Genomic DNA, 25,878 nt, shown 5'->3' with positions numbered 1-25,878 from the left:
ATGGAATGAAACAAGTTGTACAAAAAGCTTATGATGGAAATTAGATACGTTATGCACTATTAAGATAGAAAAATACACTTGCATCAAGTTGAAAGTGTACATCACCCCAATGGGAAAAAAAGAATAACAATAATGATAATACTAGTAATATTACATAAGCCATTTACAAACGAATGAAGCAAGAGATTAGCTAGTGCTACCAGATAGATCTCCAGAAAGTGCACTTCCATATGATGCTGATCCTGTTTGTGAAGCAGTGCCCACGCGTGCTTTTTGACTGTGTCTTATTCTAAAAATATCTCTAGGCAATGGCTGGCTTTGTACAGTTGCAGTTTCATCTTCCTCTTGCCCTATAATCACTCACATTAACATTTATCTTGATGAAATATTCAAAAAAATGATCATCAGAAATGTCAAAATTTGGGAATAACATATATCTAGATTGCTTAGTTTAGAGCGGCCAGTCATAAATACATTTTAAAAGCTTGCAGCATAATGCATCATCCCTTTTCACTGGTGGCTCCACCAGTGAAAGTAAATATGCTCTTTATACCTCTCCTTAACTATTATACGCTAATGCAGCAGTGACAAAAGGTTGGTTAGGCCTAGCATGGAAACTCAAACAGGCATATGGACAGAAGTGCTCCAAACTAAATTGCTTTTATACATAGCGAGCCATAGCTAAAAGTTTTAAGCATTTCATCTCTAACACAGAAATATTTTCTACAGCATGTGGTATGTGTGTGTATTTGTGTTTCTGTTTTCAAAATCAATATACAAATAGAATTAACCCACTGTTCGGAAAAAGAGGAAAAACATACTCTCTATATCCTTCCGTTTTCCAGATTGTCTATCCCTTGAAGGTTTGAGAACCGGACGAGACTTGCTTGAACCAGAAAGGTCACTTGTAGCTGGAGCTGGAGGGGCTGGTACAGCAGGGGATGTCCCTAACTTACCCATCTGCCCATTCGTCAGTTCACTCTGCAAACATATTGATAGTACAATATCTACATTTGGTGTTGGACCTAAAAGTATCAAGGGAATGTAAGTAAAATCTAAAGAGCAACTTTGTCAGCAACTTCTTATAAACCAGCCATCATTGAAAGCACATAAAAATTTGATACCAGGAAAGCATATAGTGTAAAGTGGGATTCAATCCAATATGGAATTACATGAAATTTGTATAGAAACCATTAGAACCTACGAAAATATAAATTAGAAACTTCAATGTGAGATCTGTAGTAGACAGCAGAGGCAATTTCAATAAGTAAAATGATAGTTGAAAAGCTTCACGGCATTTTCAGATATCCTAGTTCTTTTTACCAGACTTTTCCTCATGCCAACAAAAACAAGTAAGAGATTCATAACGACCACAAAAACAGTAGCATATAAACTGTTACTCATATTAACAGCAAATGCAATTCCAGGTCTTGCTCCAAGTAGCATCAGTATATTCTAACTACAACTTTATCAGCTGAAAATTTGATATCAGTTAAAAATTTTAGGCATAAAAGCATTGAAGTTTTAAGATATACCTTCAACTGTAGGCAAGGTTGATAAAAATGATATTAAAGCGGGTGGTGTTGCTTTCAAAATTTCATCAAATGCATTTGCTCCAGAACCCACCAACCCAACAATGGTATTGGATGACGGGTTGGAAGCACTCCCAAATCCAGTTGCTGTTGTGCTTAAAGAAATTCCAACCTCTACACTAAAACAAGGTACTGATTAGTATATAATTGAACAGAAGATCAATTATACATGTGGATCAAAGGTTTTGGAACTTTAGTTTCCAATGTGCCAAAAGGAAAAGGTTTCGGAACCTTTAAACAAAACATCTTACAATACTGCAAATTCTACTCTTTTGAGGCAATTAAAATGAAACACTAAGGTTTGTGTTTGTTTCAAATCTTATATGGAATTCATTTCATTTATAAATGAAATTCTAATAGAATTCATTTGCAAATGAATTTTGATATTATGATGTGCTATATGATAAATCTAGAATTCATTACAAATGAAAAGAATTTTGTGCTAGTTTAAGTGTGAATTCAATTCGATATTTCAATTTTCAAATATATGTATATATTATGTTGCAAGTTTAATGCTCCTAAAGGATGAAAGTAGTTAAAATGGGAGGGAGAGAAAGAGAGGACGAGAAAGAGATAAATAGAGAAAGGGAGAAGAGAGAGAAATAAAATAAAGAACTTCACAAGTTTAGAATTAATTTTGAAAGTGTATCAAATTTGATAAAATTTAGTTTAGTTATAACCAATTAAATGAATTTAATGAGATAGAATTCCAAATGACTTTTCATTTATACCAACACACTAAATTTGGATTTAGAATTGATTCTATAAATTTTTATAAAATTAATTTATACCAAATACAATTTAAAGAATATTACATCTTAACCAGACAAGTCATCAACACTGCCCATCACAATATTGCATATATGGAGTGGCAGAACTAATTAAAGCGTATTATCTGAGCAGCAAATTGGCACCTACATACAGTATTTTTATTTATTTTCTATGGGCCTAGTTTAACACATGGGAATCAAGTCTAGGCTCTCTAAAATTAAATTACAGGATACATAAACCCAGATGAAAAAAGAAAATCCAATAATTGGATGCGACAGGTGTCAACTAGTAAAATAGTGCAGTAAGCAACTTGCAAAGATTTTCAAAAAATGCACATGCACACACACACACACACACACACACAAGTATTGTGATAGAAAATATTAATCATTTTTGTAGCAGTTAAAAGATAATCCATTTTAGAGGAAAAAGGTTACAATTATACAAAGCACATAAATTAGAGTCCATTATTGCTATACATAACCCATTACAACAGTAATGGATAGACTACATATAACTCCTGACAGTCGGGCGTGATTCAAATTTAATTCTAAGCCTTTGATTGATAATAGTATCAATCCTGAAATCTATAAGCCAATACAATACCTAATGAATTCTCTTTCATAACTCTCTGTTACTTATGATAAAATTGATTTAGAATTTCAATCAGCCATTTAGTAAGTTTCTTTTGACATGTAGCTTGGTTAAGTAGTTGAATTTTATATTGACACTTTCAGATCTATGTTTGGGTTCTCTAATTTTGGTTCACAGCCATAGTTTTGTCTATTAATCTAGAACCAGTAGACTTGTTCTGCTCATTAAAGCCTTCTTTAGGTGCATCATTTCTAAAACTTAAATAAAGAACGAGTACGAATTGAAAGCGAGAAACTTTTGGCCAGCCCTTGAATTTGCAACTGTTTGTAAAGTACTTTTTATCCTAATATAGAATTCAGTCACAAAAAGTTTAAAGGCATGTAAATCGTAGCATTCAAATTAGCACATGATGAGATGAATTCTGTTTACAGAATTATCATAAAACTGAAGTTTTGAACTCTGATGATGATATGAGTTTTCTTTAGAGAATTATCACGAAATCGAAGTATTGTACCATGCTTTTGCCTTGGCTCATAAATCGCCATAGAAGAAGTATCTGGATAAATAACTTTTGCTGATACAGCTGAATTGCTTTTCAGACCTGTACTAACCCTGTCTGCACAAGAGGAGAAACCAAGCCACTAATGGACAGAGAGAGATAGCAAAGAAGAGAGAATAAAACTATACACAAGTTGTTTAAAAAAAATGCAATTCGTACCTAAGATTCCCAGTCCATTAGAAATAGTAGATTTCTCCATTTTCTTACTAATATTTTTAGCAAGCCACTGCAAAACCATATCAACAATAACTTTTATGGAAGTCATGACTAAAAGCACTCACATAATGTACAGAATATCTCTTAAGAAAAACAAATGATGAACATTTTTAAAATACATAATTTAGTACATAAAATCAACCCCTTGAATTATTCAATTCAAAAGAACAAAATTCTGCATTTTCAATGTTTTTGCCATAACCTTGGCAATTTGCATACTTCCAGTTAAAGCATCCAAGTCAATGCTTTGCCAAAAGCAGTTGTAATAGCCCATAAGAAACCCCTTATTTAATGTTGATAGATTTCTCTAGTAAAAGTCAAGTCTCTTTATTATGTTTTACTCTTAGGTAATTCTAATGTTAACTGTCAAGAGTAATTTGATGATTTCTTGAAGTAGTAGGAGCATCCTGTTCAAATCAGGATCCGTTGTTACCTGTAGTTGGAGTTCCTTATTTCATTTAGTTGGAAATTTATCAGATTTCCTATTTAGTTTGGTTAGGTTCCTTTTCTATCTTTATTTAGGATTCTTGTTAAGGAAGTCCCTTATTTAATTGGTTAGAATTAAATTTTAGGGTAGAGTTAGGATTCATCCTAACTAGTATAAATAAGGTGCTAGTGACAATTTTTATTGTATTCTGTGATTTCAATTTTAAGATCAATTCAGAGGTTGTATTTAAACCCTAATTATTTTCTATATTCCCACCTTAATCATCGTAGTCTAATCTTCTGTTATGTCAAGTGGTATCAGAGCGAAAAATATCCTTAATTTTACTAGGTCTTTTTTGATTCAATCAACGATTGGCCGAGGTAGAGACAAACAGCCCCAACAAATAGAGTTGGCCAAATTGTGAAAAGTGAAGGAGGACTTGACTCGGGCTATACAAGCCTTACAGAATCAGGAACCTGCGGAAACCCGAATGGAGAATCTGCAAGGTGACTACAAACAACCCAAGAACAGCCTCACCTTTACGAGTTATCATGGATCATAAAAGAGAATATTACTTCAAAATGTTTTCATCAATTCAACATAGATGAATGACTAACAAGACGAGGACTCTAAAAATCTTGCACTGCATTTTAAAGAGGAATCTACAAAAATTGCTAGTGAGAGTAGTGATCTTTTCCAAATCAGTGACATAAGGAGGACACTAAAGGCGTCATGGATGTGCGAAGATTCATATGCTTTTGCTAATTTTACCTACTGCGAAAAAGAAGAGGCCTTGGAGAGTAATTGCTGATATAATAAATCCGAAAACTTGTCTTACAGATTTAATAAAGGATAATAAGTCTATATGTTAAGACAAAGCTAAACAACCAGCAACGGGTTATTGAAGACATTAGAAGTCGTATTTGTCCTGCATCGCTAAGTTACTAGGCAGTTATAGTGTATATACGTGCTCTTTCTTTAAGCTAGATTTTAGGAACAAGTTCTACATAAGCCCATTTATTCTAGTATCTAAGCCCAGACTTTTGTTTGCAACATTGGGTTTGGACCATTTGCATAACACGCTAAGCGTGAGGGAGGCTATTAGAAGTTGTATTTGTCCCATATTGCTAAATTACTAGGTTGTTATGGTCTTATATATAGATTGACCACCCTCTTCCTTGAGCTAGCTTTTAGGATGAGTTCTACCCAAACCTATTTATTAAAGACATTCCCAACAAAATGAAAAGCTATTCACAAACAAAGAGGTTACAATGACAACTCACTAGTAAATTAAATAATTCCATCAAGAAAAGGCAAAAGCAAGCAAACGGTAGAGAGAGGTTCTAGAAGTGCAAGCTTTGATCAAGCTTTACAAAAACACAAGTAAAAGATATTATCTTTCCACTACATATCTCTTGCATATCTAGCATATTCATAGACTTTACAGTTGAAAAAAGGTTGTAATATTCTATGGAAATACCTAAAAAAATAAAGAGGCCATTTCCCAATAATGGTTACTTGAAGTAGGTTTAGCCTTTAGCAATTTTTTTCATAAAGTGATTAATTTTTAGTTCTATACTTTTATGTCTAGGGCTTTAGCCATTGCGCTAGGCAATGGCCCCATCTATCTTTGTTCATGGGTTGGCAACCCTTTGACATGCATTAGTTTAATTCACACTTTCATTTCAAAACTATATAAATGCATTCTGTACTTTATAAAGAATAAGAAAAGCTGTTCAAGGTACCTCTTGTCGGGCTAAGTGATCCAAGTCCTTCGACGAGCATGGCCAAAGATCCATGAAACTGTACCGTGAGGCAACATCTTGTAAAGAACCCTCTAAGGCTGATGCACCATCTTCACCTGTTCTTGAAAGAGCTTCTTTTCTTCGTTGCTCAACCTTAATAATTCAATTAACAGTTAAGGCTTAAAATCTGACGGAAGAAACTCGACATATTTGTTAATAGCTAATCAGTAGCTATGATATGACATCTTTAACTTGAATGCTTTTTACAAATGTCCACATTTTGTTTGGATTTCTTTGCTTATCAGTAGCTGGATTTGTGTTTAAATTTTGCAGATGTTTAGATTACAGTCTTTATATGTTTTCATAACAGGATAAATTATGAAACCCCTCCATTTGTGAGCATGTACCCTCTTTATTTTCATAATGACTAATTCTATACTTGCTGTTTAAAGATTTAATTATGCTGGAATGGTTTAGATAAAAATAGAAAAAGAAAGAAAGCAAGGAAAATGGGAAAAAAAATTGATATCATTGAATCATTCATTCTGTGATATGAATTTCAATTATCATGAAAACAACATAACATAAATGTCATTTTCCTGCAAAAATTTGGCTGGTACCAAATTAGCAAGTAACATCACCAACCATGTGTTTTCTGAGATTGCTGCTAGTTATGCTTTTTGAAGTAAGGTACAGACAATGAAACAGGAGAAGTTAGAAAGAGATCAACACAGCGTCATGAAACAATTCCTCTCATGCATTGATAGTTTGATTGATGAGTATTACAGAAAAGATCTATAAGACTTAAGAGCAAGGCAATAAAATAAATGTGAGCATAAGAAGATGCATTGCCAGAATGAGGAAAGACTAAGGCAGTCCTTGGGAGGATTTAAACTAGGTGGCAGTTACGAATTGTGAGTCAAGGAGGAAGGATATAGAGGTGATAGTTTAAATGGTTTATAGAGCTTTTCCTCTGATGCTTAAGGAGATCAAGAAGGCTGGAAGAAACCGAAACTCCACTGATCTAAGGTCTTGGGTCTGGGGTATCATATAGATTCAGAGAACAGAGAAGGTGCCATACTACCTGCTCTATGCTTGTACCATGAAACCATGTTCACAATCTAAAAACTTCAGGAATAAATAAATGCTGACAAGTGTAGTTTCTCTAATTGTAAACAAAGAAACATGCTACCTTCAACATGCTAGCTAGATCTCCATATGTTTGCTCAAACTGGGTAAATCGTTTCCAGACCTGCAAAAGCATTTACAAGAACATCAAAGAAGTAAACATAATGTAAAAATTATAGTCAATGAATCTCAAAATGAACCATGTAGTTTAACAAAGAAAACTGGATGCCAATAAATCAAAATTCTCAAAGAGAATCGCGGGATATATGAGATTACAATGACCGATACATACGATTTGATACTTTGAATAATCAGGAATCCAATTTTTTTATTTTACCTGAAAAATCTGAACTAAAGAATTTGGGTTAGCATTAGTCCAGTTAGATATAACAAGTATGGTGTCATGTACCTCAGTGGAGAGGCATGACCTGTGAGAGAAATAGAAGAAATAGAGTGTTTGCGAGATGAGAAAGAGGAAGAGAAAGGGGAGGAAAATGAGGGAAACACAAAAAGAATAAGAAGGAAGAGAGTAGTAGAATGAGAATAGAGGAATTGTATTGACAATTCTTCTTGATAATCCCACACAATATTCTTCAAACCTAAATAGCCAATCATTGGCTAATAATGACAAAATAAAGCTGGCATAGAATCTTCTAGGTAAAGGACAAACTAACAATAACAGAATGAGAACTAATAAAATAGCAAAATGGACAGCATAACTAACTCTAACAACTTCTAACGATACTTTTATTTTAACCTCATCCTTGGGCTACTAATACTGTGGCTGCGCTCCTATTCTCAGGACTAGTTCCTGACATATGGGAGAATATAAAGAGTTTATAAATAATAAATAATAGCTAAAGGATAAACTTGGCATGATATTGTGCTATTATCATATGGATATATTACATGGAATCGAGTAGGGTTTTGAAAATTCATCAGTCATGGTAGCACAGATTTTCTAAGCTAAGCAAAGTGATGCGAATTCTCATCTTCTGGCATATATTTAACCAAACTACAGAGAAAATACTCTTAAAATCAAAAATAAATTATGGATTTGAAGTCATTATTGCATTATGGTGGTAATAAGCTCTGTGAAAAGAAATTATAATCTTTAATTATGTTCTCCTTTTACAGTTCTGCTTATTGAATCCAATATGCATATTGTGTCTCACTATTTACAGAACGAAACATAATTATTTCCAAATTTACCAACTAATTACTCCCAATTCCATTATATGTACCAACTATTTTCTCATTGTGACTTGATATGGTACCATAGGCCATTTGTTGAGAACCAGGTGCAAGTCCAAGGATTAAATTAAGGGCATGCATGTAGTTGTACTTTTGCATACTCAGCTAAGCCTTTGTCTCAGACTTGTTGGGAGCACAAATTGTAACTAATCAAATGCATTTTCTCATGACTCATCAAAACTCCAACCTCCATAACTGGGTGTGAGGCACAAATTGTTACTGTACTTTTCATCCAAAGCTTCTACAGCACAAGCAATCTATTATATCATAGTAATTTCAATTGTCCTTTTAAAGGTCAATAATGAAGCTTAAAGCCGTGCCAATGAAATTAAATTTCCCAACTAAGCAAGTCAGCAATTTTAGAAACACTTCTGGTGAGTTCTTAAAGTTGTTTTCAGGAGGTAATGACCCACCCAGAAAAGTGCATACATGTTAGCATTAAGCCAGAGATCAAGTGAAAAGGATAGACAGGAGGGGTTGAAAAATATCCCAAACTGATTTACATGGCAACAGGAAAAGTTCTTTTAAGGGTTTGAAGGTTCAATTTTAAACTAAACATAATATACAAGATTCTGAGTTTCTAAGCACCCAGGTCTTGTTGGTATGATTTCTAGAGCTTTGCATTTTGAGTGGGAGCTAGAAAGCTTCTATTTTTCTGTAAAATAGTTGTTCTTTACTTGGAAAATTAAGTATTACCAGAATATGAAATTGTACAATCCAGTAATCCTATCTAAAATCCACCTTTTGCACCATTCTGTATCGATAGTCGTGTGAAGTCTCCTAATATAGAGACACATATATTATATTGAGCAATTACTTGACCAACTCCCCTCCCTATTCTCCTAATATTCCAAACATCATCAATTTGTTACTGTATGACAAAATGATAAGCTACTGTGTTTATTTAACTACACTTTATCCTTATAAGAGCCTAGAAAATGAAATATGAGATACTGACTTCAACAGATTCCTCTGGTGGCAGCGAGCTTAACGCCCTCTCAAATAAAGCCCGGATGTTTTTGTCATCATTCAAACGAGACAAGAAATCTGCATACCTACATCGAGTGGCAAAAAATGACATCTCAGAAACTTATTACAGAAAGCATAATTATGATAAAATGTATAGATGTGCATGTCATGAAAATATTTGGGAAGGAAAAGCACTAGTCTTTCAATTCTCAACTTATTGCCAATATTCAGTTTCTATGTTTTTATTGGTTCTAATATTTCATAAATCCTAAACTTCAAACCAGTTATTAGTTCTGTCCAAATTTTTTCGATTTTATTATTAAGTGGCGTACTTTATTAACAGATCCAAGGGAGTAAAAATAGGACTATTGTGTGCGTTCACATTGATGTGGCACTTAATTAGCATGCAATTAAGGAGGGAATAAATACTGGGGAATATAACTAACAAGTGGGCCCATACCATGAAATCCAATAGGCTTACTGGGATTTCAATAATGAGTGAGCTGGTTTCGAGAGCGTTTGAAGCCCTTGCTTATTAGTTTTAATCCTTAATAATTAATCCTTACATATCAGCATGTGAATTGAAGAACACAGAGTACAGATGCTGAAGAAATGATTTTCACCCCTTCAGGTCCAACTGTAATGTCTCATCACTTGTAAAATACATGGCCCAAATTAAAGGAAGATATCAAAATCATTAAAAATTGAAATCATCTCAAAGTTTATAGAATGAGTAGCCTAATTCTCTTTCAAGAGTCATGTCATATGAAAAGCCTGAAGTGCAATAGGTGAGCATCCCTCAAGTATCACAAAAAAATGAGCTCGTGACTATATAAGCGTGTTTAAAAGAGAAGAGGAGACAAGTAAAACCTCCAGCCTGTGCCCCCCTCCTCCTCTCTCTGTGATCCCACATGAAACATCGACAAATTACATAAGAATGTAATTTCTAAAACAAAGAGAACTGAACTCACTCTAGAATATATACAGGCTCATGCATAAATCGTTTTAGTCCTGCTTCAAAAACATTGTGTGCCATCTGCATGAATGAGCATAAATAGAAAATTTCAAATTATTTTCTTCAGCTAGAATTTTTATCGTATATGATAAAAAAGTAGTATATTTATGAAGATATAAAATAAATAAAAGTCAGAGTCATCCTCAAAGAAAGAAAAAGGGTGCATCATAACTACAAAAAATCATCAAAATACTACCATCCAATTCAGTAGAACATCAACTAAAGAGAAAAGATGCTCCTTTAGAACTCCCCAAAACACAAACCCATAAAGAGCCTGGACAAACCATTTCATTTAGCATAAATTCACAGATTTACAATTGGCTGATCAATTTTCATTTAGTTTCTGGAAGTACAAAATATACTAAAGCGTATTGAAGAGGATAATCGCACAGAAAAAATATAAGAATGTGAAGTTGAATATATGTGGAGTAAATTGGGCATTAGCACAAGCAAGTTTAGTGCAAGGTGAGGTTTCAACTCCACTTATATGGTCACGTATATCATTTGGCCCAACATTCGCAAGGCCAAGGAGTTTCTATATGGTATTAGAGCTAAAGATGGCCCAACAGTCGGACGATTCTGGGCTCCCATTTAAAGGCCTGTAGTTGGGCTAGCAGAGGAGAAGTGGAATATATATGGAGTAAATTGGGCCTTCACACAAGCCAATTGGTGTTCTGCAAGTTGAGGTTCCAACCCCACTTATATGGCCATATATATCATTTGGCCCATGATGTTTCTACAACAAGCAACATACAAGATGCTGTATTGAGAAATTTTGACATTTTCCCCTTTGCAAGAGAGATACCTTTGGATCCTTGTCGAGGCAAAACGCCATTAAAGCATATGCAACATACACATGATATGTACAGTTTGGGGATTTGCGAGCATCTAGGAAGTACTTGCGAGCTGCTTCTACCCCTTCATTCCTTCTTAGAAAGCGAATAAACTGTAGCATAGAAAACCATAAAAAATTACATTCAATTTCAGTAACAGCATAATGGCAAGTTAAGTATGCTAAATCTTTTGAATCCTCAATTAATCACAAACGGACAACCCATACCAACCAAAGCAGAAAACCAAAGAATACTAAATTAGTTGACTGAGGGACTAATGCCCATACATGTTTCTATAATTTTATCTAAGCCTTTTCTAAATCAATGTGTAAGATAAATCGCTTATAGGCACAATGGAGATGCAATTCATGCAGAAAAGGAAGATAGTGTATCTACATGGAGAATCAATATCAAATGACACATATTCTCTATGCCATCAAAAGGATTTTTAAACCAGTTTTGGCAAGAGCAGAGAATTGTCGACTCTTTTACTCAAATGCCCTCCTGATTCAATGCCCTCAATCAAACAAATAGGGAAATGGATAAAAGGAAAATTTTTCTTTATCTATACGACAAGATATACCCCTTCAAGCCAACAATTCATTTGGAATGAACCTGCTACTACCAAAGAAATACAAACTGAAAGAAGGTAGCTACCAAACCAACAGAAACCACAATATAATAACAAATATTAACTGTTTCAGCATCACATTTTCCAAGAAGCATCTACCACCAGGTATCTTATTCTTTTTGTTCACTGTGAAAATCCTTTCTGAAACTGCCTCCTGACCAAACAAATGGAAAAATTAAAATTTCTGCAATATCTTCCAAACTGCCTCCTAACTCCATAGGTGCTCAGCCTACTTGCTTTTTAAGCCCTTAGCAATTATCCTAGAAAAAGAATATGCCTCAAAAATGCTCCTCGTGTATACCTCCAATCCATCTAATTTTGTCCTCATTACTTCAGCACTTTTGCTCACTGCCATCTCATACAGAGATTATTATACACAGATCATTATACATGAAGAGAGCTGAACAAGAATATCCCCCTACCAATCACCTCTACATCCAGATCAACCTTCCTGATGAAAATTGAAAATAACAGATCTCGAAAGAAAAAGGAAAAAGAAAACCTATCTCAAAGCCAAAGAAATTATTAAAAAAATAGACTTTCAGGAAAGAATAACCACAGTAATTATCATGCCAGACAAAGATACCAGCACTCACATTGAAGTACATGAACGGACACTTTTACGAACCATCATAATTTTTATGTTAAAATATTCAAGATGTTCATAAACAAAGAGTTTAATAAGCTTCACACAGTAAGCAGTCTTTGCACAAAATTGTATGCGACCAAAATTGCAATTTAGGCAATAGAACAAAGAAAAATTGTAAATCATATGGCAATGCCTTCAGTCCAATCTAACAAGCTGCTTGCATGCTTAATTACCATAAAGTTCAAAAGTTCTTTTGTTTTTTCTTTTTTCCAGTGGATATTTAACAGGGCAAGTACAATTAGCAACGTCTTTTGAACTTTACCTCTTCAAATTCAATGCACTAGAGAAACCTTCCAGCATTGCTATTTAAACAAGATGTGCACCGAAACATTAAAAACATTAGTTCTAAAGTAATGATAATTCCTTACTTGTATATGTGCTAGTGCTGTTGCATTAACGCCATCACCCAAAAGAGTTTCATATATTTTTTTTGCAGGCTGCGAGGGAGTACCATGCTTAAGATCAAGAACTAAGAAATTACGCACATTACTAAAAACAAGGTGGGAATGTGCAGGAAATACCTGGATTGCTCCACGGGATTCCTCCAATTCAGCATAAGCATACTTCAGCATTTCTGAATCTGGTGTAGATAGATAGATAGATAGAGAGAGAGAGAGAGAGAGAGAGAGAGAGAGAGAGAAGGGGATAAAGAAGATGAAGACAAAAAAGGAAAATTGTAGTTTTACACGCTTTCTTATACAGAGGCAAGTCAATTATAACTAAGGAAGAGCTACCAATATAAAAACAGAACGAAAAGTATGAAAAAGTTGTAAAGGAAGCAAAAGTAAAATTACCTGGAAGAGCCTTTAAAGCCCGCTGAAATACTTTGATTGCAGCATCAATAGAGCCACCTTTTGCGTGCCAAGTAGCATAGTCATACCATATGTCAGGATAATGGTACAAATACATCAGGCACTGGGTACCAATGGTACATAGTAAGCGATTATCAATGAAAGTTGATGAACAAGGAAAAGGAGATCATGAAATCAAAATACTTTTCTCCCATCAAAATAGGACTTAAATCTTCAGCAAGAAAATGATTGTAAATGGCACATTCAAATGTTAACGAAAAACCATATTATCATCTAAACATATAAATGAAACTAAGGATATCCACTCTGCTACTAACTCAACAAATAGAAATTCCCCCACCCATGGCTTACAATAATGCTGTCTAGTGACAAAGGAATGCTCGCACCACTTTCCTATTCTAAGGTTAAATTTGATACGCTTGCAGAAATTGACAATGATATACTAACACAATATCTATAAAAGAACCATTTAGGCACTTTTAAGGTAAAAATGCCTTGTGTATTGTTGAATGCTCATCCAGAAACTAAATTTAAATAACAAAACCTGATGAGAATAAAGGTTGACATTATTTGTAGCCTTTTAACTAGAAAAATATTAGACCACTATGCTCTTCACACCTCTAGCCAAAAGCATCCATCAGTCAATATAACATGGTTATGTGGTCACATGGTAATATCTAAAAATATAACTTATAACAATCGTCAAAGTTTTCCCCATAAAATGCTAGATATCTAACACACTTTGACTTTTGAAAGGTCACATTTACTTATGCCATATGCACAACAAAAGTACAGTATGCTATTTCCTTGTGCACCATGGGAGTTAAATGGAACCATTGGGGGATATACAACATCTTTTACTAAATCATAAACAAAGATTACTTAGAACCAGTGACAAAGGAAATTCTTTGCAATTTAAAGTTGGCAAGCTTCAATGAAGATGCAGAACAGACAAAAAAGAGCAAGATGAAGGACAAGCATGCTTCCTTGACTCTTCTGTTTTACGATAAGAAAATAGAAGGACAAGTTTCTGCTGCAGAAAGGTAACAAGGAAAAAGGAACATAAATGAGAAATTTTCTGTTACCTGTTCATAGGTGAATATAATTCTCTTATTGGAGGATACACTGTCTATTCTTTGGGGGTTTCCTCTATAATAAGAAAGTTACACGAAATTAATTTACCTTTTAGGAGGATCCAGACTTTATAGCTATAAATTGATAACTAATTAATGAAACATACAGCAAAGATCACTTGACATGTCACTCCAGCATATATATATAAATATGAATCACCTCATTTAACATGTCAATGCATATCATCTTTATTTCTGAAATAAATAAAGGAGATCAAATTCAGAATTTTCTGTGAAACAGCATTGGCATCTATAAAATTTATAACTCAAATGAGTTCATGATAGAAATTTCATGATGAAGTAATTTTAAATGTCAAAATTAAATTTTATTTCTCGCAATGATATTTGATTGAGTATCAACATCTGCTGTAGTAAACAAAAGCTGCACATCAAAAGTTTTCTACTTTTCATGTTTCTCATAAATATGCAGGTGCCAAGGTTGTATTTCAAATTGCTACAATGGTGTTACCCATTTCTTAAACTTTGCATTAACGTGATCAATTGGGGAACTATTCATAGTTTTCAATCTGGTGTGATTTATTCTCATTAGGAATAACACCATACTCTACATTCCCCATTGCAAAATAGATGAGTATAATCTGCAAGCAATGCACCCATACATCCACCTCCAACAAAATAGCATAGGCTCAAGAAGAATGTAATGCTATCTAGAAAATTTCATAGTGTTACACTTTCTATTAGACATACTAATAGTGTTTTGGCAACACTCCTTCATCTTATCATCAAAAAAGAGAAGATCTGGGGTGGGATATTATCTCTTGGTTGTTTCTTCATTAGAATAACATAATATAAGGTTTTGATACTCTAGCCTGCTAATTCAGCATATTACCTACATTTTGCTACAAAAAGCAATGTCCAAGGAAACATCCATTTATCAATGTGATTTTACTTTTTCTTGGGGAGAAAGGGAGAGAAAGAGAGCAGGAGGTTAGGGGGGTAGGGGGTAGGGCAATGGTCAACACTATCAAAATAATAAGAGAATTTAAAAATTAAAATGAGGTCTGTATTTCTTACTTTTCAAAAGCTAAAAATCTTTTCCAAGCCATCCATTGCAGTTCTTCCTGTACAAGTGGGAGCGTTAATTACATATCATCTAAAAGATTATAACTGGGGATACGAGAATTAATAAACATAAAAGAAAAATTCTTAAGCGACATACTAAAAGGCAGGCAATACTAGGCATGATATAGGAACCCTAACCACATGATGGTTTCTTAAGAGAACATTTGAGATAAATCTATGGAAAAACAGTTTGGATTTGAATCAAAAATTGTATACTCCCTAAATAAATCCCAATTGCATACAAAGGTTTTTCCACTAAAATAAATAATTGTAAATATGCAGAATGATTTTCTCATATATTTCAATGATATATATACAAAGATACAAGAACATAAAGTTTCAGCATATTTCTATATACAAATATATAGAAATATACAGTTTTGTATTTTATTCCTAAATTAAGGGAAAGTAAACAGGAAATATAAACTATATAGAAATATATAAAATAGGAACTTATATAAAATAGAAAAGATTAAAGTCCATTCCTGCCAATTCTCCCCCTCAAGTTGGGGCGTAGATATCACACATGCCCAACTTGGATAGCATTGTATGGAATAGTCCACTAGTGACAGCATCAGTGATAATGTCAGTCAATCGTTTTGAACTCCTAGTATAAGAGATTTCTATTGTGCCAGAATCAAGATTATCTTTAATGTAGTTCCTGTCAAGTTCAACATGCTTAGTTCGATCATGTTGTATTGGATTATTAGAAATCTTAATAGCTGCTAGATTATCACAAAATGACACCATAGGTTTTGTTGGACCAAATCCAAGTTCCCTTAAAAGAATTTTCAGCCAAGAAATTTTGTGATTGCATGATGCATAATACGATATTCAACTTCTGCACTTGATAATGAAACCAAATTCTGTTTTTTTCTTCTCCAAGTCACCAAGTTGCCTCCAATAAACGACAAGTATCCTAAAGTAGATTTTCTATCCATTCTACTACTAGCAAAATCAAAGTTTGTATAACCCATGATATCAAGATGTCCATATTTGGAGAACAAAACACCTTTGCCCAAAGCTGATTTTAAATAAGCCAAAGTACAATTGACAGGATCCATGTGATGGTCACTAGGATTGTGCATAAATTGACTCACAACATTGACAGCATATGCTAAATTTGGCCTAGTGTGAGTTGAATAGATCAACTTCCCCACTAGCCTTTGATATCTCTTCTTGTTTGTTGGAATTTTGACCAAGATAAATAGAAAGACCATGATTTACTTCAATAAGAGTATCTATAAGTTCACAAGCTGAGTTACTAGTTTCAGCCAGGAATTCCAAAGTATACTTCCTTTGGGAAAGAAACAGTCCTTGCTTAGACAAAGAGATTTCGATGCCTAGGAAGTATTTGAGAAGCCTCAAATCCTTTATCTCAAATTCCTTGGCCATATAGCTTCAAAGTTTCTCAATTTCATCTATGTTATTACCTGTTACAATCATGTTATCAACATAGACAAGAAGTAAGGTCATATCATTATGATCATGTTTAAGAACAAGGTATGATCTGCTAGAGCCTGCTTGAATCCATACTTCTTCATGGCATTATCAATCTTCTAAACCATGCCCTTGGTGATTGCTTGAATTCATACAATGCCTTTCTTTAGTTTGCATACCTTTCCACCTTCCAATATAAATCTTGGAGGTGGATCCATAAACACTATCAGATCACCATGAAGAAAGGCATTTTTCACATTAAACTGGTGTAAAGGCCAGTCTAAATTAAATGCAAGTGATAGTATGACACGTACAATATTCATCTTGGCTACTAGTGTATAAGTCTCGTGATAGTCAATACCATAAGTTTTAGCCTTTTGCGACCAGCCTATCCTTGTATCTTTCAACCATCCACTTGACTTATACTTGACGGTAAATACCCATTTGCATCCCACAGTCTTCTTTCCCATTGGTAAAACCATTTTCCAAGTAGAATTCTTCTAGAGAGCTAACATTTTTTCTACCATTGCACCCTTCCACTTAGGATCTTTAGGGGCTTCCTGAAAATGATTCGGAATACAAATAGAAGACAACTAAAGAGCAAATGATAAGTTAGCCTTAGACAGACAGTGATATGATATGAATTCGGAGACTGGATAAACAATATTGGAGGCTTTTCAGAAACCAAATCTATCAGGTGCTCTTCTTTCGCGAAGAGGATATCTCCTGTTTTGATCAAAAATAGAATTTGGTTTAGAAATTTCAAGAGTTTCAAGAGAATTAGCAAATACCTTAATGTTAGTCTTTCATCCGATGGCATAGCAGTATCATCGAGAGCAGTACTAGAATAAAAAAGGCATAATAGTGACATTTTCCTTTATCCTAGAATATTTTTCCTCGAAGAAACGAGCTGGTCTTTCAGATTTCTCAACATTCGATTTGTCATTTTGTGGTCTCTCAAGTCTCTCATCATTAGGTTCGTTGTTATGGACTCCTTTGTGGGTCATTCTTATCAAAGACGTCGCAAGTAGTTAGAATTAGATGGCTTAGATTTGTTTTATTATTTTTGTTTTATCGTTATCTCTTAGTTAGGAGTTTCCTTGATTTACAGCCACCTAAATTATAAGTTCCTATGTTAATAAGAAGACTAGTCCTATTTAAAGGACTTTGAAATTGAATAAAAGGTTAAGCCAAATTTTAATCACAATTATTAAGATTGGAGCTCTCTCTAACGAGGTCCAAGGTGTCAAACTCCCTTTAATGAGTTTGAAAATAGTTCACCATAAGTTGAGGAAAGAATCATAGTAAAGGGAAGAAGCAGCCCTTAGAATCAGATTTCTCAGTAAATCGTCCAATGACAAGATCCTTGGCTAAGAGAGGTAATATTCATCATCTAAAACTAAGGCTTCCCCAACTTTCTTAATATTCTTTGTACCTAAAACCCATATTTTTTTCCCATCCATAATTGTTCCTCATTTTTTCTACCAATCTCCCCCTAAAGAGGAACTATAGATATATCTCTAGAAAAATAGGACTCATTTTCACAAAACTAAACATCCATCGACACATATTAGGTTCCTATAGGAGGATAATAAAATTTGTATCCTTTTTGTGAATTAGGATAGCCAAGAAAAATACATTTAATAGCACAAGGATCAAGTTTATGAACATGAACATAGCACACACAACTAAAGACCTTAGGAAAAATATTTAGAGCAGAGGGAATGGAATGAAATCTAGATAACATCCTTAAAGGGGTTTGAGAATCTTAGCAGGCATTTGATTGATAAGAAAAACAACAAGAATAATAGCTTCAACCCAAGAATGTTTTGGAACATGCATAATAAAACATAAAGCTCAAGCTACTTCAAGGAAGTGGCGATTCTTACGTTCTGATATGCCATTTTGTTGGGGTGTGAACACATGTTTAGTGAAGAGTGTCATGTTGTGTCATAAAATCAGCAAGAGATTGATTTACAAAGTCACGGCCATTGTTAGAATGAAAAACTTTAATTTGAGTGTTAAATTGAGTGAGAATCATATTTTAAAATTAAGGGATAATATGGATAACATCGACCCTAGTACAGTCATCAATTAAAGAGAAAATATTTATGTCCTAAAGCAGAAGGGATGGAGAAAGGACCCCATACATAAGGACAAACACATAAAAAGGGATAACACTTTTATTAGAAGTAAGAAATGAACGCAATGATTTTTAGCAAAGATGCATTGTTCACATCTTAAATTGGAAAATGAAACATTGGAAAATAATTTTACGAAACATACGTTCTGAATAGGAAAAAGATGGATGTCCTAACCGATAGTGCCAAAGATAGCTTTCTCCATATCAGATGTTTCTCTCTTTATTTGGAAGCCACGAGTAGGTGTCACTATGCTTCAGTAATCCTCTAAATAATATAGACCATCCCTCTCTCTACCAATGCCAATTGTCATCTTCGTGAGATTGTCTTGGAAAACACAATGAGTTAAGTAAAAAATAACAAAGCAATTAAGATTCTTTGTTATCTTCCTAATTGAGAGGAGGTTGTTTGAAAGTGTTGGTGCAAGTAAAACAGTGGACAAAGAAATTGTCGGAGAAACAGATACATTTCTTGCCCTTGTGATTGGCATAGAATTCCCATTGTGTACAGACTTAACTGGTGAATATGTTAAGGAATCAATTAGAGAAGAGTTACTAGTCATGTGATTAGTAGCCTCTGAATCAATAACCCAAGTATTAGGACAAGTAGAACTAACGGAAAACCAAAATTACCTTCTTAAGAAGATATCCGAGAAACATGAGAAGCAGAAGATGGAGTTGAAATGGTATCTACGACAGTAACAGTCTGAGTAGATTTCTTGCTTTTTCTCTCAGTTTGCTTGAGTTTATACCATTTTGGATAACCATGCTTCTTCCAGCAAACATCAACCATGTGTACTCTTATGGTAGTGGGTGCAAAACCGAGATTGAGGAGCTGTAGAATTTTTAAAAGAAGAGTTTGGACTGTGTTGTTGGACAGCTAAAGCTGAAACCTCCGAGTGGATTTCTGCTCCCATGGTAACTTGACATTGTACTTCTCGACGAACCGAGGAATATGCTTCTTCTAATTTCAGTAATGGAGAAGTAGCTAGAACACGGCTATTAACTTGATCTAAGTTATGATCTAGACCAGCAAGAAATAAAATGTCTTTTGCGATACAATTTCTATATTTTTCAATATCGACAGCACATGTCATATTGTTTGGCCTTCAATAATCAAGCTCCATAAAAATTGAGTTCAACTCATTGTAATATTCTGCTAGAGGCCAGCCAACTTCACGTAATCAGAAAGACTTCTTCATCAGTTCATAAACTTGTGAAGAATCAAATACAACATGGTAATTTCTTTCTACAGCATCCCATACTTCCTTTATGGTGCCACATTGTACAAAATGTGACATCAGATTATCACTCATTGAATTGATTAGCCAAGACTTGACAAGTGCATCTTCTACCTCCCATTCATCATAGCCTGAATTATCTTCTGCAGGTGCAACCTTTTTCCCATTGATATAGCCCATTCTTTTTCTTCCAACAATATGCATCTCCAAAATCTTAGACCAGACCCGATAGTTAGAGCCATCCAATTTACTATGGATGGATGAAGGAGCATCTTGAATGGTCATAGTGGATGTTTTCTTGCTGTCAGAAGATTCGCCAGTGTTTTTGGTAGATATACTCTACTGCTGCTGAGGTTTTAGGAATGAAGGATAGTTGTGGCTGGGTTAAAGAAGAAAAGAGGAGTGACTAGAGTTTTAGGAAGGAGCTGCTACAGCTAGGGTTTTTTTAAGGCGGCTGGAGTTTTCAGAGAAAAAAAATTATATCCTAGAGTTCTGATACCAAGTTGTAAATATGCAAGATGATTTTCTCATATATTTCAATGATATATATACAAGATACAAGAACCTACAAAGGAAATAGACAGAAATATACAGCTGTATAATTATTCCTAAATTAAGGGAAACTAAACTGGAAAAATATAAAATATGAACCTATATAAAATAGGAAAAAGTTAAAGTCCGTTCCTGCCAACTTAAATAACTGATTCCTGAAACAATAGAGTAAAGGAAATCGAACTCCTCCATCAAATTAGATCCATAGAAGTGTCACCTTAAGATCTTGGGTCCAATCAAGACAACATTTATTCTCACACAATTCATTCTTGTAGTTATCCCATGTTGATTACCAAGAGGGCAGGCAGATTATTGAAAAAATATTAAATATAAGTAAAAGTTAATGAAATAGAACACATTAGTTGGAACTTGGAAATGCTTTGCTGATAGCTAATTCACATTTCACTAGTCTTATCTTTATTAATCCAACATATCAATCTCGAGTTAGATAACAGAAAGTAATCGTACAGATTGAGGATGAATAATCACAGAGAATAGAAAAGAAACATATCTCAATAACCACAGTGATCAAGAAATTGCCTTATAAGAGCCAGTTGGTGGAACAGCAAGCAAATTCCAATCAATGTCATCAACATATTTCTTTCGCTCCCTATAGACAGCCCTTGCACTGTTATATTTTGGTTGATATTCAGATATCAATCCTTTGGCCTGGTTAAGACAATATAATCAGACTTGCAGTACTACAACACCCGCATATTAGAACAAGTACACACATCCACATTTAATATGATTAGATTTGCATCACAAATGCACACCAGAACAAAAAAATTTACCAATTGTCGGCTAACTGAGTTTTCAAAATTTTCATAATCCTTCCAGAGTTGCTCAACATGATGGGTAGGAGTAACAATAGCTTTTTGGTATACTTTCCGTACAGCAGTCATCCGTTGGGACTCTTCCTGTGCATTTAGAGCCTGCAAGATCATTTATGATGATAATGATGATATAAAGAAAAGGACTAAATAGCAATATTATCCAGTTCAGTTCATCTGTCTGCAGCATAAAATGGAAGTGGAAAACACCAACTAAAAATTCCACAAACCGGTAGTGACTTTAGAAAGGTTATGTACTCCATCCATACAGGCCCAGCTGCTATGTCTGCTCCTGGTAGAACATGCATAAGAAATAAACACCCATTAGATAACTGAGAGTTAATATTCTCTCACATAAGTATATATGACAATGCCATTTATTTAAAATGTACACAATCAGTACCCTGGTTGGGTTATTTAACTTGGAAATTACATTTTCTCTCTAAATTTACAAGCAGATACCATTTATTACCTTCACTTAACTAGCCACTGGATTAGCAAAATGTTCAATCTTTTGTTAAGCACTCCAATCCAGACTACATATTGAAAACAGAAAGAGAGAGAAAAGCCAAGCTTGTGTTTAGACTTAGAGAGATAGATAGAGAGGAAGCGCTTTAAGGCTCAAATTAGAGTTCACATTTTGAATTCCAACTACAAAAGATAACTATTACAATTATTTCATTTGAAAAGAAAAGGGAAATTTCTCTCCAAATTAATATTGTCCCAAATCATCATTTTTTTACCCTACATACATACACCCAAAGTGCTCCAGATGTTCTCCAAAAATTGTTTTACGTTCACAACATAACTTGCAAAATTCTTTTGCAACATATCCCAGAGTAGAAACCATATGCTTTGATTGCAAAGTAGCATACTATTGTGATTGCATATCCAGGTTGTATGACTGGTATTTAGTTGAGATTTGTGTTTTTATTTTTTTGTTCAAATCTTTCGCTAGATTAAGTATGCTGAATAAATCAACCTTGTTGCAATTCATATGTAGATTTTAAACTTTTCAACGAAGCAAAAGACAAAATATCTGACAAGCAAACCCTGCAATCTGATCTAAACAATCTCAAGGGTACAATACAAACTCTCTAAGCATTTAATATGAGAACCTAGAAGCGTAAGACAGTGAAGTGCCTTTCCTTTACTGGGCACAATGAGGACCTTTTGCTCCCACTCCCTGATTTCCTCTTAGTGAGAGAAGTGAGAAAGAAATTGAATCATTCCTTTCATAGAACATGACTGATCCTTTTAGAGGGTTCCAGATGGAATGCAAGAGCAAAAATAGCTTCAAGAATGTCAAAGTCAATCAGTTCTCAAGGTTTGTTCCAAGTTCATTTACTTAATGGCAATTTTATCTCTCTTAAAATAAAAAATTGGCTTACCTTAGCACAAGTATCTACTAATCTTTAGTTAGGGCTGGTGGGATGGGTTTAGCTAGGGATGAAATGACTCAGTAGCAACTGACTGGTTTTAGCCAATTTTCATAAGGCTCGGAATCTTTGTTCTTCCTAATGTTTACTCATGGAAACTTTTTCACATGGCTTACTACTTTTCTTCCCTTCTTACCAATGGATTAGAATAGATGAATAATTTATTTTCAATTCCAATCACAATCTTTAGATGTATTTGATCCATCTGGAAATAGAAAAGGAAACAACTACTAGGATAAGATGCCTTCTCTTTTTTTCCTTTTGGTATAAAGGTAATTCAAAATGTCTATTGCAATTTTAAATTTGAATTGCTTGGATTCAGGTGGACATAGAATACATTTTTAAATATAATTTTTAAACTAATGTTAGATCGTCTCAAGAATAATATGGAAATGAGATTCTTGGAATAGCATGTCTAGAAGACTTCTACTTTCTAGGTGAACCAATGTGACCTTATGCAATAAAAAGAATGTGTTAAATAAACGAAAATGAAAGGTTCATATTTATGTTAAAATGAGGAAACACACCTACATAACCGAGCATAAAATCAAAAGCTTTTCTCGTTTCTTCTTGGCCCTCTACACCCTTTCTGTCATTGACTTTTCTAATGAATCGAATATAGCAGCGCCTACAAAAGCCGACACTTTTCTTTTATATGAAAGGTTACATGTTGATAGAAAATAAGGTAAATACAAAAAGAGGAAAAGACAAAACTTCCTCTGAATGATAAAACAATCAACTTAGAACCATAAGTAATTTCATAAGAAACGCTTTCTAGTCCCATTGGATGTGAATAATAAACTGCATATTTAAGACTTTGAAAGAGAAATCCATACCCAATCCTAAAAAGGAAAAAAAAAAAAAGAAAAAGAAAAGAATTCTCCTATTTTTATTGTATATATATTGGCTCTAAAAAGTCCTATGCATTCTCTTCTTTCCAGCCAAAAACTCATGATTATCACAAAGGTCGATTATATATACAAAACCAAAATTAAGAACATGATGAAGCAAAATTAAAGGGTCAAACCTTCACTTACAAGTTTGAACTCCTAGGTCTAGAGGTTTTCTGGGGAAAAAAGAAAAAAGAAGTCGAAAAGAGATATAGGTTTTTGGGTTCTAAAGAAGGAAAGAATGAAGAACTAGAAAGGGGTAAATTTAATGTGCCTTTACAAGGGGCATGAGTTAGTATGCATTGTCATTCTAACTTATCTTTCCTTAATGGATATTTCTTCTCCCCCTTCTCCATTGACCTATTGCTAGAAATTTTTGGCTATCATTCCTTTCTTCTTTCCACATTTTTCCTGACTTCTTTCCTATTCCTTGAAAATTTGGGGCAAAACTTTCTTTGGCTAGATTGCATACATATCATCAAGTCAAATCAGCAACATATGTCCCCTTATTCTCCACTCTAGGTAAAGTTTCTTCCACTTGAAACAAGCCCTCCAAACTTTTAGTTATGACAAGCCCCATACTTATTATACAATTTGAGAATACAGCCATACACTTGTGCAGTTTAGTAGCAGATCTACGGGGCCTACTTACTTAGAAATAAAGTATTGCATGTTTTCGGGCTTATCATGCAAAAAGCATACCCAAAACAATGATAAACATCCAAGAGATTAAGCAAAAATTCACCTAAAGAACTACAAACACTATAGCCTAGGTAGAAGTATTCTGTTAATTTATTATATGAGAAGAGGTCTGCGGTTGGGAAGTGCAGATCTAACATAGGTGTCCGGATATTCTTTAACTAATAAGTAGAGTAGTATTAAGAGTACATTGAGTTCAAGTGAAATCAAATCAAGAAATTAAAGAACAGTTAATAATTGACATACCAAAGAGGAACTTGGAGACAGTTCAATAAACACCGGCTAAATATCTGCCTTGTAGCATCATCATTGTTTACAGCCATATATGCCTCTACATACTGCTTCCAAAATTTTGCCTAGAGAAGAAAGAGGAATAGCAGGGTACTGGAGTTTTAAAGAATGGCAGTTGTAATTCACATAAAACAATTCAGAGAATAACAAAGGTATATTCTTTGATCAGCTCTAGCTTCAAAAGGTTATAAAATGATTATTAATGGATATGCAAAAGGAAAAATCTAAAATATTTTTTGAATTGAAAATTTTTTAATTTTGCCGACAGACTAACATCTGAAGATAAGCAAGCATATGCTAGCAGCAGTATATGCTTCAAAAATTGTTCTCCTCGAATAAAAGAAGTGACTATATATTGTGATAACGGAGTCAAAGTGAGAGCAATGCAAGTATGGACAAGAAGCAGTCATGGAGAAGCACACAATTGTAGTGGTGCTGGCAGAGAATAGAACAGAGAAAAGGAACTCACAGCTGTAGGAAACAAGGAGAGAAGTTGCTCATATATAGGTGCTGCCTGGGTAATTGGCAAATGCTGAAACTCAAAGAAAAAGGGATGAACATAGACATATAGCCGAAAAGAAAAGAAACATAATAGAATTAGAAACCTGGGCACTATTGGCTAGAACATCGGCGGCTTCGACATTGTACTTATCAACCACAGCAGCAGCAGCATCAGTTGTTTGATCCTTAAAAGGGTATAAGAATTTGAGCAGATGAATAAAAATAAAATCAAAGTCTCCATAAGGAAGAGAAGAGCGCAATAAGCACAAAAATGACAAAATTACCTTTGTCGCATTAGCTCCGTCAGGATTCTCCATTTGCTGCTGTGTTTATTTATCTAGTTCACCCTTAGGGTTTCAATTATTAAAGGAGAGAGCAATTAATCAACTGCTCTGCTGAAAATAAGTTTGCTTTCTACTTGTTTGTTTGTTAAAATTAAGC

The 25,878-nt window shown here is 34.1% G+C and overlaps 1 protein-coding gene across 8 annotated transcripts; it reads right to left on the bottom strand.

Moving 5' to 3' along the window:
- Nucleotides 1–31: 31 nt before the first annotated feature.
- On the bottom strand, nt 32–25,863 carry LOC8262654 (cleavage stimulation factor subunit 77). 8 transcript variants are annotated; one of them, XM_002519351.4, is made up of 23 exons: nt 25,722–25,863; nt 25,542–25,622; nt 25,406–25,468; nt 24,892–25,001; nt 23,584–23,684; nt 21,848–21,909; nt 21,579–21,719; nt 21,325–21,453; nt 15,364–15,410; nt 14,281–14,344; nt 13,178–13,298; nt 12,905–12,963; nt 12,752–12,820; nt 11,076–11,216; nt 10,227–10,291; nt 9,245–9,341; nt 7,097–7,156; nt 5,905–6,057; nt 3,676–3,742; nt 3,472–3,573; nt 1,536–1,706; nt 822–1,025; nt 32–350 (listed from the first exon to the last, which is right to left on the bottom strand). In XM_002519351.4, exons 1-23 carry the CDS (start codon nt 25,752–25,754, stop codon nt 187–189), a joined length of 2,304 nt encoding a protein of 767 aa, XP_002519397.1. In that variant the 5' UTR covers nt 25,755–25,863; the 3' UTR covers nt 32–186. The 8 variants fall into 8 exon arrangements, with proteins under 8 accessions (XP_002519397.1, XP_015574786.1, XP_048227548.1 ...); XM_015719300.3 differs by having other exon boundaries at nt 21,579–21,704; XM_048371591.1 differs by having other exon boundaries at nt 21,848–21,903.
- Nucleotides 25,864–25,878: the final 15 nt, after the last annotated feature.

Source organism: Ricinus communis, chromosome 3, assembly GCF_019578655.1.
Source record: "Ricinus communis isolate WT05 ecotype wild-type chromosome 3, ASM1957865v1, whole genome shotgun sequence".
NCBI classification, from domain to species: domain Eukaryota; kingdom Viridiplantae; phylum Streptophyta; class Magnoliopsida; order Malpighiales; family Euphorbiaceae; genus Ricinus; species Ricinus communis.
Note: the sequence above shows the minus strand (reverse complement) of the source record. Positions and strands in the feature narration are given on the sequence as shown.